General features: G+C 31.2%; 1 protein-coding gene across 1 annotated transcript; it reads left to right on the top strand.

Moving 5' to 3' along the window:
* Nucleotides 1-1,149: 1,149 nt before the first annotated feature.
* Nucleotides 1,150-8,754, top strand: LOC131066445 (WUSCHEL-related homeobox 4-like). Its single transcript, XM_058001200.1, has 2 exons — nt 1,150-1,426; nt 8,438-8,754. Exons 1-2 carry the CDS (start codon nt 1,150-1,152, stop codon nt 8,752-8,754), a joined length of 594 nt encoding a protein of 197 aa, XP_057857183.1.
* Nucleotides 8,755-14,476: the final 5,722 nt, after the last annotated feature.

The following is a 14,476-nucleotide window of genomic DNA, read 5'->3' as shown; positions in this document are numbered from 1 at the left end:
TAGGTCCCTTTAGGCATAAAAATATACATCTTACAATGAGGTAACAAAATATCAAATTTTAGAAGTGGACATGTTTAACAACCCAATATGATACTATAATTATAATATATAATAATTAATAATTTGCCTTACAAACTAAAAACACACACAAGAAATATAAAAAATGATAATAAATATGTAGATAAAAGTTAGAGATAAATGACTTTGACATATAACTTCTACCTTCAATTTTATACTATATCTTAGATGAATAGAATAAGAAAAGTCCATTCTATAAAATCTAAAACTAAATTCTCAACAATAGATCAATTTTATGTTTGTGGATGTGATCACCATGCCTATATATTTGATTTCTAGAACATTAAATATAAGCATTTGACTAATTGACATTCTCTAGCTTCAAACGTTTATTTTCCCTAGTTTGTAAACTTGCCATAAAGAACTTGAGGTTTGAAAAACACATTCAGAACCTTGTTAAACACCGACATTTTGCTCATAACAATTATGATTGAGTTTATCAGAAGCATGGAATGAAATTATATGAAGTTGTAATGATTTTAAATGTGAAAAATATGTCAAAAAGTTTTTGCAATTAGCTAATTTTAAATTAGGTTATTGGAACTCATCGACAAAGAGATGATGCAATGACAAAGTGTTGATGGAGCATACTGATATGACAAGTGATTATGAGAGGTACGAGGTGATAATAATTTGTAATCAGATTGTATTTACATGTGATGTGCCATTATAATAATCACTAAATACAATGGATCTACGAGTATATTTGAAAGAATAATACATGAGTTTAATAGGAAAAAGCTCGTTTACATAGACAACCAAAATAGATCGTCTTCTTATTAAGATTTGAGCATTATTACCCCGAATATTCTATTGACACATCAATTTAGACTTACCACTTATGAATATTACAACTACATCTGACAAAAATCATGCCTGCAAAACATATAAGTTTTAAATATTCTTTATCAGGACTCTACAATGAGTCCAGAAGATTTGAGTCTTTATACTAAAAATGGTACGCAGTTAACAATGCAGATTTTGTCTAGCCATAGTTGTTTTCTCATTATATTGCCCCAACAAACCTTTTTGGGTAACTAATACTGTGAATTATTTTGCCTTGCCTGGAGAATGGCTGAAATTTCAGAAAGATGTCCTCTTCCAAGGTGGAAGCCAACAGCGGAGCAATTACAAATACTGGAAATATTATATAAAAATGATAATTCCACTCCAACCACTGAGAATATACATCATATTGCCGATTCTCTCAGAAGATATGGAGAAATACAAGCAAAAAATGTCTTTTACTGGTTTCAAAACCGCAGAGGAAATGAACGTGTAAACAAGCGCCGAAGATTGGATGAAGCGATGGCTTCAGATGGGCCAAAGCTTGCAAGGATCACAACTGGTAAATTGAAAACTCTTTCACTTAATAATTCATAAGTTTATTGGCAGTAACTTTTTAGATTTTATTTTTTCGTTTGTTTTGTTTTTTTAAATATAGTTTTTATTTCTTACATAGGGGGCATACAGGCAGGAAAGAACTCCAAAAAACTTCCCCCCTTAAAAAAAAATTGACCAAAGATCTCCATACAAAAGCAGTCTAAATCCACCTTTTACATAGATTTTCAAATATACAAATCTCCCACCTTAAATTCTACAAAATATTGAAAATATACAATCAGCCCCTAAAGGAACATACAATAATCTGCAACATATGAATTCTTTCGATGCAATATATATATGCAGATCAATTCCAAACCAAAATGCACAAGAAACTCCAAGTGCCATACTCCCACACCATCTTTCATCTTACATTAAAAGGAGTTGTTTATTCAGCACTGATTATTTTACCACAGAATTATTTTCTTGACAATATTTTTCTACCAAAATGCACAAGAAACTCCAAGTGCCATACTCCCACACCATCTTTCATCTTACATTAAAAGGAGTTGTTTATTCAGCACTGATTATTTTACCACAGAATTATTTTCTTGACAATATTTTTCTATTTCATTATATATGGATTTTTGTTCATCGACCTATTGGGTGATATTCTATAATCTATCATCTCAAACATTTATCAGTAATATTAAAAAAATAATCAGTGGGTTTTTCTTCAACTATCAATTACTTTAGACAGCCTGCTTACTCTTGTATTTTTAAGATTTTCATTGGCATCGAACATTTTTATTTGAATTTCTTTTGTACCCATACTTCAATAATCTTCTTCTTTGCAGTTAGAAATCTGAATTAGTCTTTCAACCCTCTGATAGAGACCAGCAAACAACAAAAGAATATGGGTGCAAACAGTTATAAAAAAGAAAACTAGATTAATCTCACTAAAAATGAGATAGAGACCAGCAAACAACAAAAGAGTATGGGCGCAAACAGTTATAAAAAAGAAAACTAGATTAATCAAGGTGGTGTGAAACCAAACTTTAATCAAGGCCTCAAAAGAGGGGCGGGGCAGGAGTGAGGATTCTTTCAATTGTTGGTAGGATAGAATTCTGTCAAATCAAATTTACCAAGGTAGAAACCCCAGCCTTAGGAAAATGATCCCTCCTAATATATTCTAGCATCATCCCTTTTAAAAAGTATAGTTCGGATTATTCTCTAAGCTTCCAATGACTTGTTCTTTACAAATGGAACTTGAAACCATACCAGAGAAGATATACGCATTACTATCCAACAGTCTTAGACTTATGCAACATCTCATGAATACCTTTACACAATAAGTAGGAATGCTGAGTAAAGTGCAAGTCGTGCAGTCAAGACGGATCATAATGACTTTTTTTTTCCTTGACATCAAGATTGGAGCACATTTTAATAGTGATGGGCAACTTCAAACCAACTTCAATACACACAAAATACAACCTAAAGAAAACTCAATCTAGCTTATGTTACATCATCTATGGACATAAATCCACCAAAAGAATTAGTAATGCCATAACTAATACTTTTGTCCCAATACTCCAAAGGGAGTTAGGACACAAGCCCAAATAGGAACTAACTTAATCTTGGTAAAATAAAAACTAGCAACCCAAATTTGTAAGTGAAGAGAGGCTTTAGCAAGGATCCAAGGACCTCTCTAAAAAACATTATAGCAGTCCTTGAAGAATTTGAAGGAGAATATCTTTTGTGAGTTATTAGATTGATGTGAATTATATTAATAAATTTTGGATATAAAAGTATAATCATACTACAAATAGTAATCAATGAAGAAAGATTGTTTAGTTATTTAAGTAAATTATGGTTATCATTTTCTAAAGATAGTAAGACTCATGCGCTTCAAAATATGTAGAGCATACTTAGAATATTCATTTTTTCTATATGTTAAGTTGACTTTATTGTATTGGATGGGGTTTGTAGAATCATCCTCTCTCTAGTCATAAACTCAATCTCTAGTATTTTTTGAATGTTTTCCTATGAATTCCTAAATAAATATATTTCTAGGTAGATATATTCTCTATCACACTTTTCATTTTTCTATCAAGATTGCACTAAATTCAAAAATACATTCACTTGTATCAAGCTTCAAACATGCACATGAATTTTAGAATGGTTGCTAGAGGTGATTCACATGCACTAGGATGAGTGTCACCAAATACGACATGTAAATAATTGGTCTTAGATAATATTTTATATTTTTTGTGGTGATGTTATGATTAAAATAGATTCTATTGATATCTTTCTATACATAAGTTACATAACATAAAAACCATGTAAATTTGCACAAAGTCAGACTACAACCAAAATGTAAGATGAAGTTGGATAGTTAATGACTGGTTTTTATTCTGTATTTAGGTAAATAAAGATCATGCCCATGACGATGACCTTCACCTATGCAATTGACCTAGATTATATAACTAAGTTAGATATATGGATAATAAGATTATATTATGGATCAAAGATTGGATTAATGATTATAATTTGATAGTTAAAATAAATATTGGGATTGTCTACACATAAGAATAGGGGCTAGATAGAATCATATAGATAGTTGTAAGAAAGGCTTCACAATAGTCCCCAAAAATGCATGAAAATATGTTATTTTATAGCTATTTAAATATTCAAAAACATTTCTCCAAAGTAGGTATAAAATACAATTGGAAAATCAATTAAGGATGTATGTTTTACCATTGTATTTTACCATCACTGTAGTTGTACTTTACATATTACACAATATATATATATATATATGGGGAAACCCATTTTAGTTATTAAAAACCCATAAAGCGTCATTTTATTAAAATATTATAAAATGCAGTCTATTAAACCTAGGGACACTTATCTTTACACATAACCAATAATACTTTATGTGCACAGTGATATAACTCATGTTCAATCTCCAAATTCATACATTATGAAATGGGAGAGAACCTCCTTAAATATAGGAGAAAGAGTGGTCAAATATCTTAAGAGTTATTATTCATGGATCTATTTAAAGTATTTATATATAAATAATTATAAGTGTATGATTCCAATAACATTATGTTCCAACAATACCACTTAATATTATTAGTAGAGGCATCACATGTCAATTTTTATTGAAAAAAATGAAATACCTCAATAGTGTCTGTAGGTCTTCTTTGACAGTGATAGATAAGGACACAAAAATATGCAGAAATGAAAACCACATACTCTGAACTACATTAAATTCATCTTCTCACAATTTATAATCCTCATGTTTTAAAAATCTAATATGATGTCTTATGAAAAAGTATTAGAGCTTGTGTCTCTTCAAAATAGCCTCACCTCAGGTTTATCATGTAATGCCCATAGGTCTTAGTATAATGTGCCTATAGTACTTAACAAAATGATTATATAAGTAAAATATATACATAGAGAAGGACTCTAATAGATGCTCATAGGACTTATACATATATAGTGCTCATTGGAATGAATAAAAATGTGCCTATAGGACTTAATAAAATGTGTCTATAGGAATTAATATAATGCTCAAATATTTTATGGTATTCTTGTTAAATCCTATATCCAAAAATCTAGCCATACCAAGGTGTTAAAATTTATATAAATCTTATTTTATGCATGAGGTATATATCTAGAGTTGTCATTATTATTTTAACTCCACCTCAATGGAAACTCTTTATAGCCAAGAATTGATTTGAATTTGGAGAATACAATTTCTAAAGGTCTTACATCCAATATTTAGCTAAAGGGGTAGTCATAGACATGCACCTTCCCCCTAAAAGGAATAACCTTAAAGGAAACCATTGCAGAAAGGTTTTGGTATGTGATGGTTGAGGTTCCAATCTATTTCTTCTTGATTATATGATGCATCTACATATTTATATGCATTGAACTTGAGAGAACTTTAATAGATTCTTGTAGTCCTCATAGATATAATGCACCTATAGGAATGAATAAAAATGTGCCCATAAGACATAATAAAATATTTTTGTAGGATTTAACATAATTCCTAGAGGTATTATGTTGTGCCAAATGAATCAATACTAACATCATATTCAAAAATAGTATAGGGGATAAAATTAAGTCATGTTCGTTGATTGGTTTGGATTAAAAGATATATCATGAGTGATTCAACCTAAAAACCTTATTACCATCTTCTATGCTACAGAAGTATTCAATAAACCCATTATCTAAAAAATTAACATAGGAATAGAATATTTATTAAAATAAAATAAAGTTGTATCCTTTAAATGATATATAAATTTTTAGTGAAGATAGTATCATCATCAATAAGCAATCTTCATCAATAGGTTTTCCATTAGCAAAATTGTTTTTACAAATAATTAAGCATCTATAGAACCATTATAATCTTCATTGAAAAAATTCATATTTTTCAGTTTTAAAAGTGTGAAGCGTGATCAATATGATCCTTTAGTACATTATCATTATCAATATAATTGTGTATCACAATAGAAATAACAATAAATCCATCAAAGAAGTCTTCATAATCATACATAAAGTTCATAACACATAAAATTTACATATATCTAGGATATTATGACATAATACGAGTAGTTCATTACAAGAAAAATAATTTGCTTGGGTAGGTAGGCAAAATGATGCATTTTTGCTAAAAAGACTATTGCTAATATCACAAGGAACAGGATCAGCATGAGTGGAATGAATAAAGTAACTAAGGGTCATGAAAATCATAGGATTTGTATACAATAACTTTAAGCAAGAAGAGTTCAAGCAAATAAATGATAAAATAAAACCTTCATAGAGTTGGCATCCATGTCTAAAGTATATAATTACACATGAAAAAATCAAAGATATAGGTGTCATGTTAAACAAGTGAAAGGAATATATTAACATTTCAAATAAATACATGAAAATGAGCCAAAGAGGAAACCTTAAAATGTGTTATACTCGAATCAAAAGTCAGAGAGTGGGGTTGGTAAATAAAGTTCACAATGAAAAACATATAATAGAAGCATGAAATGGAAAGCTAGAGAAGAATATCTTCATCAAAAAATATGGAAAAAACAAAGCTATATCAAATTTGAAAATGTTCTTTGAAAAATATAAATCTTAGGTATAGTAAATTGTGGTTAGAGTGGGAACGTGGCTATGTAATGAATTTAATCACTAAACCTTAGTAAAAAAGGCAAATCAATGAACTGCTAAATGACAATGACAATTTGTATTTAGCATATCTTAGAAATTAAATTAAATTTTAGAATGAAAACATTAGTAGTGTTGTATGGTTGGGTAAGTTTATTGGGTTCATTGGAATATAAAGGGGAATCTATTCTCTATGTATAATTTGTACATCAATTAATTAAGGAAATTAATTAATGACTATTCAACTGAATAAATTCTTTGATGTTTCTAGAGTGTTGTGGTTCATATTAGCAATACTAGATAGAAATCCTAATCATACTACAAATAAAAATTAATGAACATGGAAAGATGACATACTTTGTACTATGAATACTATTTATTGATGATAGTGATATTTATGTGTCTAAAAATATATAGATTACCTAGACAATCATGTATTTGGACTATAATATGTGTATTTCTTTGTTATCTATTTTAAATCAAGTTTTTAATTTTAAACTAGGTTCACAACAAAAAACTTGATACCTATGTGTGAATATAACTTCTATTGACTTAAAAAAATTGCCTCTCGAATTTCTAGATTAATATACTTCTATGCTTTGGTATTGTATATTTCATGATTAGGGTTTTTGATGAAGATGGTGATACTTAAAATCAATTTGACACACTAGGATATTATAGCATGAATATGGATTCTAGAATGATTGATATGTGACTTACGTGTTCCATGATGAATGTGATTAGATATGGTAGATCCAAATGATTGTTCCTAATTTTATTTTTTGTGATGATGTCATGGTTTGAATGAATACAAAGGATGCATCCTTATACATAAAATTTAATACCAACATTCTAAAACAATGTGTAATGTTAACCCATGACAAAACTATAATATGGATCTAGTTAGCTTAAAATTTGATTTTGATTGCATTCAAATAAATCAATATCATTGTTATTAAGGTGACCTTGTACTTATAACACAACATGGAACATATAGCCTTGTTGGATCTATATACAATAGGATTGTATTATATATTATGGTTGTGTTAATGTTTGGAATGAGATGGATAAGCCATTTGAAAAGCATGGATATAAGTGATAAGTATCAAACTAGCTACAAGCAAAAATACATAGACCCAATTATACTAAAAATACCTCATTCTTAACTATGTAAAATATATATAAAATTGCTCCCTATAATAAAAAGGCCATGGGGAGTGTTTCTATGCTGATATTATGTTAATTAATCTAAATTAAATGTAAAACTAAATAAAAAAATATTATAAATAATTTTCAAATTATAATAATCAAACATCAAAAGTTATAAAAGATACAAATTTGAAAATCAAAACTTTATACTAAAAAAATATTAATAAATCATCTATTGAATACACCCATACATTTTTTTTAAATACTGTTATTGTGATTAATAGTTGTACACAACCTTTTAAAAATAATGCTATAATGAATCCTCAACCTCAAAACTTATTAAGGATACTTCACACTAATAATCTCACCCATTCTTCTCACCACTACTACATGACATCAACTATTGTTTGTACAGTTTTAACTATTGTGGAAACTTATCTATCATATCATAAGTCAATAGTTTGGGCTTACTATTAAACATAGATTCCTTCTATGTTTATGATAATGTTATACAGATTTCTTTTGAAAAATGGCTTGTTCTTTGGTTTCTCCATTTTGATGGCTCCAACTTAGTGTGTAATTTGACAGTCTTGGAAAAAGATGAAATCATTAATTGCTAACAAAACCTTCAAATATTGTATTGCTAATAGGTATTATCCTTTTAATTAATTATTTGTATTATTAATGTTTTTAGTTTCTGTGATGACTACAGAAACAACAATCAAGGAGAAGTGTAGCATGCGAGATGAATGGAGAGGCAACCTAAGGAAGTGCAATGATGGGAATGATTACAAATATGAATATGATAAATTAGTAAGTCCCCCAAATGAGAATTTGGGGAGGAGAGGATGGGCAGTGCCTCGAATCGACACCAGGGTGAAACCAGCTAGGACTCCACACTCTGCAGAATTTCAACAATCTGAACACAGAAATAAAGCATTACGAACTTTACAATTATTTCCACTCAATCCAACTAATATTAGATATAGAAATGATGATGTATTGGATTCAAAATATTCATTTACTTGACTGCAATGTTTACAATCATTTTTAATGGCATTACTTTGGAAGGGATGAAAAGAGTTTTGTTTTTTCATTTCATAAAGGTTATGTTTAACTTTTTGCTGTTCTGGTTATTTAAGTTTAACTATTTATCTCTACTAAATATTGTTTGAATACACACAATGCTCTTTAAGTGTAGTTTGACATTCAATTATTTAAGTTTAACTATTTATTTCTACTAAATATTGTTTGAATACACACAATGCTCTATAAGTGTAGTTTGACATTCAATTAACATAATAATATTAGTAGGTGTCATGAATAGATATAAATGTAACTAATGAATATTTTAAATTTTTAAATAATCATAATTTGAATAAATGTGTTTATTCATATTGTTTTTAAAATGACAATATTTTTTGTATATATATATACATACATATGATAAAAACAATATATAATTTGGCAAGTTAATAATTTTTATTTTTTTGGTCTATAAATGGCTTTAGAGCCTTTGCTTTATATATTACAGAAGATGAGCAAGATTACAAAAATAATAGCACATTTTCTATCTGCCATTAACAGTTTTCTTTTAGTAGGATAATTCAAAAGTAAATATTCAAACTAGAATCTGTTAACAGTCTTCTTTTAGTAGGATAATTCAAAAGTAAATATTCAAACTAGAATCAGTCCTTAGGTTCTTTGAACCAAAACTTTCTAACAAGTCTCTCGTCCTTTCAACTTCACAATACATCAAGTTAATAAATTTTTTATGTAACTTTATCAATTACAATTTTTAATTCTTGTCTAGAACTATAGCAATTGCGATATTCTTAACATGTTTTTAAGAAAAATATGTTTGAATTTATTTATTTTTAATTTCATCGGCTGAAAGCATTTTAGTTGATATGGGCGATTAATGCGCTAAATGGAGCTTTTAGATAGCTATTTCTCCAACTTTATAATAGTGAAAAGAAAAACCAATTCATGAAACTAATCATAATAGAAAAGAAAGCATCGGTACATTAAAAGAAAGCAAAGAGTGTAGTTACAGTGCCACAGGCATGTTTCATTCCATAAAATTTATGCTTATATTCATTTTTGGAAATGGATTGTTGTCTATGAAGTTGTGAAGTACAATAATATGGATTTAATATGTCTTGTTGGTTTTAGAGTTTTCCATTTCAAGCTTTTCAAAAGCATTGGAACTTTGTGCATGGTGAGTTGTGTTCTCTTCTGATCAATAATTTATCTTATTAATGAAACAAAAATAATTATGCTATATTTGTTTCCATTGTCATTTAAATAATAATTTTTCACTTTATTACATTCTCACCTTTGTCACTTAATGATGCAAGAACATCCCCAGTTCTTGGTAATCTTGCATCAACCAAAAAAATATTTCTTTCTGTGTTTCCTGGATTTGCCTCACTAGAACCTGTGGAGCTGGATTTTTCTTGAAGACTTGATCATCTTCCTTAATCCCAAACCGCAGAGCATTTGGATCATTTTTCAACAAGTTATCGCTATCGGTTTTCGAGACAGTTTTTTGTTACTGGTTGGCTGGACCTATTTGCATTGGTGATCTATCGGATCATTTCCATAGCTTGCAGAGCTCTGAGCATTGATTTCCGATGTTCCTTGGCATGTAGTTGACCTTCCCTTTGATTCTCACTTCATCCTTTGAATTTGCTGGAAGAATTTGTTTGGTGGAGGCCAACCTTGTTGGTTTTACACGTTAGGTCTTGTTCTTCAGGTTTTGATCCCTTTTAGGCTGACTGGATCCAATCACTATAATAGTGCATTAGAATGTATCAAAGAAGATAGATAGAACATAGAAGATAGATCTTGAGATTTGAGGTCCCAGTTGTGACATGTTTTGTATTTTGAGCATGTTTTAGCAGGCCTGTGAGCCAATTTCTATAACCTGATTGTAATCAATTTTCATGATATAATTTAGTCTGTTTTGCATTGCCTCCATCATATCCTTGTGTTTCTTGTTGTGTATACTCTTACTGACTGGTCCGGACTGATCTCTTTGAGGTCCCTTGTAACCGATGACTACACCAAGTGGTATCAGAGCGATTTCATTCTAGAAATTGCATTGTCCTAAGAAATTTTATTGTGGGGTGGTGGATTGTGGATCCGATCTGCAGCTGTAGAGGACTAGCATGAAGATGGCGCGAAGAGGAAATAGGAATGGTGGAGGGTGTGGGAATGCAAACCCTGCTATGATGGAAGTCTTGCAAAGAATTGCAGCTTAGTTGGAAGCTATTGAGACAACACAAAGAAGAGACCGAAATATTGAAGATGTAAGTGAATATGAATGAGAAGAAGCCTTGGTAGAACAAGTAAATCCACTGGCGATCGATCTAGATGAAGAGAGGTTTTTGAGGGCTTTGAGTAGGGTGAATACTAAACCACATTTTACCCCACCAGAATATGATGGAAAGTTGGACTTGGATGAATTGATAGATTGGATCTCAAAGACGGAGAAATATTTTGATTTTGAGAACACCGCAAAGGAAAGGAAGGTGAAGTATGCTTGTACCTAGTTGAAAGGTCATGCATCTCTTTGGTGGGAATATTTTCAAGTTGATAGACAGAAGAGAGGTAAAGAGAATATTAAAACATGGTATCGAATGGTTGCGAAGTTAAAATCAAATTTTATACGAGCTTATTATCAAGTCAAATTATTCTAAAAGTTGCAAAATTTGAACCAAAAGGAATCTAGTGTGAAGGAGTATACCGAAGCATTCTATAAGTTGAATATCAAATCGATACATGTAGATGATGAAGTTGAACAAGTTGCTAGATATTTGAATGGAATGTGGATGTCTATGCAAGACAAACTTAGTTTGATCAAGTTGCAGAGTGTTGAAGAAGCTTACAAGTATACCTTGAAAGCAGAGGAGAAGCTGAACAAAAGACATGAGCTGAGATAGAAAGACAGAGGTGGAAGGTTTATGAAAGGAATATTTCAAGGAGGAATAGGATATACTGGAGGAAGAGGTATCTATATAGATCAGAACAAGGACAAGGAAGTAAGAAAAGATGGTAGTTCATACCAGAAGGATGATAGAAATTTCTACCGGAGAAGAGAACCTAATGGTTACTCGAATGAGAATTTTGGAAAAGATGATAGAAGACAAGACAAGAGAGTGTTTAGAGGCACTTGCTTTAACTATGGAGGAGAAGGACATCATGCATTTGAATGTAAGAAGATAGAGAATATCAGAAGAGAATCAGTAGTGGAAGAAAGCCCCATCGAATCAGCTAACAAATCAGAAGATGGAGAACTATTGATGATGAGGAGAGATTTGTGTCATGTCAGGAGAGATGAAGAGCCCTTGTAGAGGAAGAATTTGTTCAAGACCAGATTTAAGGTATCCAATAAGTGTTGTAAAGTTGTCAGTGATAGTGGTAGTTCATATAATCTTGTTTTAGAAGAGATGGTGAATAAGTTGAATTTGGAAAGATTTAAACACACGAAGCCTTATCAGATAGCATGGATTCGGGATGAACATAATTTGTTAGTAAGTGAGAAATGTTTGGTGAAATTCAAAATTTAGAATTATCATGATGAAGTCGTATGTGATATTATGCCTATGGATATTTGTCACCTTTTGTTGGGTGGACCTTGGCAGTTTGATAGACAGGCAACACATGATGGGAGGAAAAATACATACACTATTATGGCCAATGGGATGAAGCAAACCTTGTTACCCTTGGAGGAGCCTTTGAAGAGTGAAGTCTTTAGGAATGCTAGGATCTGTTTGGTGGATGGAAGGCAATTTTTTGGATGGAATGAGACATGAGAATGTGTGTTTTCCTTTAGTTCCTAAGAAGATTGAGAACCCAAAACTTGAAGAAGAACAACCAGAAGAGATAAAGGAGTTGCTGACAGAATAAAGACATCATTTCAGATCATGTACCTAATGGATTACCATTGATAATAAGTATCAATCATTGTATGGACCTAATTTCAGAAGCTAGTTTGCCTAACAAAGTTGCACATTGGATGGCATCGACAGAGAATGAAGAGTTGAATAGACAAGTGCAGGATTTGCTAAAGAAAGGTTTGATCAAGGAAATTTTGAGCCCCTGTGTAGTCTCAGCAGTGTTAGCACCTAATAAGAATGGGGAATGGAGGATGTGTACCGATTCCAGAGAAATAAACAAGATCATAGTGAAATATCAATTTCTTTGCCTAGGATGGATGACATAATGGACTGTTTGAGTGGAGCCAAATACTTTACAAAGATAGATTTGAAGAGTGGATATCATCAAATCAGGATCAGAGAAGGAGATGAGTGGAAGACAACATTCAAGACAAAAGAAGGACTATATGAATGGTTGGTGATGCCTTTTGGGTTAACTAATGCACCAAGTACTTTCACGAGGTTAATGAACAAGGTATTGAAGAAATTCTTGGGTAAATTTGTTATTGTTTATTTGGATGACATTCTGATTTTCAGTAACACAAAAGAAGAGCATTTGTTGCATTTGAGACAAGTTCTACAGAGGTTGAGAGAAGATAAGTTGATAAATTTAAAGAAGTGCACTTTCATGAAGGAAGAGTTACTCTATTTGGGATTTGTGATATATGTTGATGGACTGTTCAAAGATAGACCCTGAGAAGGTGAAAGCAATTGTTGAATGGCATACATCAGAAAGCATTAGAGAGGTAAGATCATTTCATGGATTGGCTAGTTTCTACCAGATGTCTATCAGAAATTTCAATTCTGTTTGTAGCCCTATGACTGAGACAATGAGGGGGGATAAGAAGGAATTCAAGTGGACCATCAGAGCAAACAAAAGTTTTGAGCTATTGAAGCAGAAAGTGACTGAGTAGCCTGTGTTAGCTTTACCAGATTTCAAGAAAGTATTTCAAGTTGATTGTGATGCAAGTGGAACAACAATTAGAGTAGTCTTGAGTCAAGAAGGGAGAGCAATAGCTTATTTTAGTGAGAATTTGAATGATGTTAGGAGGATATAATAAGTGCATGATCAGGAATTCTATGTCATAGTTCAAACCTTGAAGAAGTGGAGACATTACTTGTTGCCTAAGGAGTTTGTGTTGTACACGGATCATCAATCCTTGCAGTATTTGAACAGTTAGAGTAAGTTGAATCAAAGACATATAAGATGGGTAGAATTTGTGCAGAGTTACACCTTTGTGTTGAAGCATAGAAGTGGGAAATCTAACAAAGTTGTTGATGCATTGAGTAGAAGAAGAAATTTGCTAACAGAGATGAGAGTGATAGTATTAGGATTTGAGGAGTTGAAGATCTTATATGATGACCCAGATTTTGTAGAACCTTGGAAAGCATGTAGAGAATCGATTATGGTAGATAGGAGTAAATGGTTGGATTATTTCATTCACGATGGGATGTTATTCAAAGTAGTTCAGTTGTGTATACCTATAAGTTCTATGAGGGAAAAAATTTGATAAAGGAGAAACATAGTAGAGGATTAGCCAGACACTTTGGTGTTGAGAAAATAATAGCATTGGTCAGTGAGCATTACTTCTAGCCCCAAATTCATAAGGATGTTAGGAAATTTGTGTAGAATTGTATAGTTTGTCAAGTTGCAAAATGGAGTAGTCAAAATGTGGGATTGTATAAGCCTTTGACAGTACCGGTAAGACTTTGGGAGGATATAAGCATGGATTTCATACTTGGATTTCCTAAAACATAGAGGGGAAATGATTCTATATTTATGGTAGCGGATAGATTCTCAAGATGGC

The sequence above is a fragment of the Cryptomeria japonica genome, chromosome 11 (assembly GCF_030272615.1).
Source record: "Cryptomeria japonica chromosome 11, Sugi_1.0, whole genome shotgun sequence".
Taxonomy (NCBI): Eukaryota; Viridiplantae; Streptophyta; class Pinopsida; order Cupressales; family Cupressaceae; genus Cryptomeria; species Cryptomeria japonica.
The sequence above is the reverse complement of the archived record's forward strand: the minus strand, read 5'-3'. Positions and strand labels throughout refer to the sequence as shown.

What these genes read in the sequence shown, in the direction of transcription:
- LOC131066445 (XM_058001200.1), top strand. Translation starts at nt 1,150, where the DNA reads ATGGCTGAAATTTCAGAAAGATGTCCTCTTCCAAGGTGGAAGCCAACA. An exon ending in GCTTGCAAGGATCACAACTG is followed by an intron (nt 1,427 to 8,437) that starts GTAAATTGAAAA and finishes TGATGACTACAG; the next exon opens with AAACAACAATCAAGGAGAAG.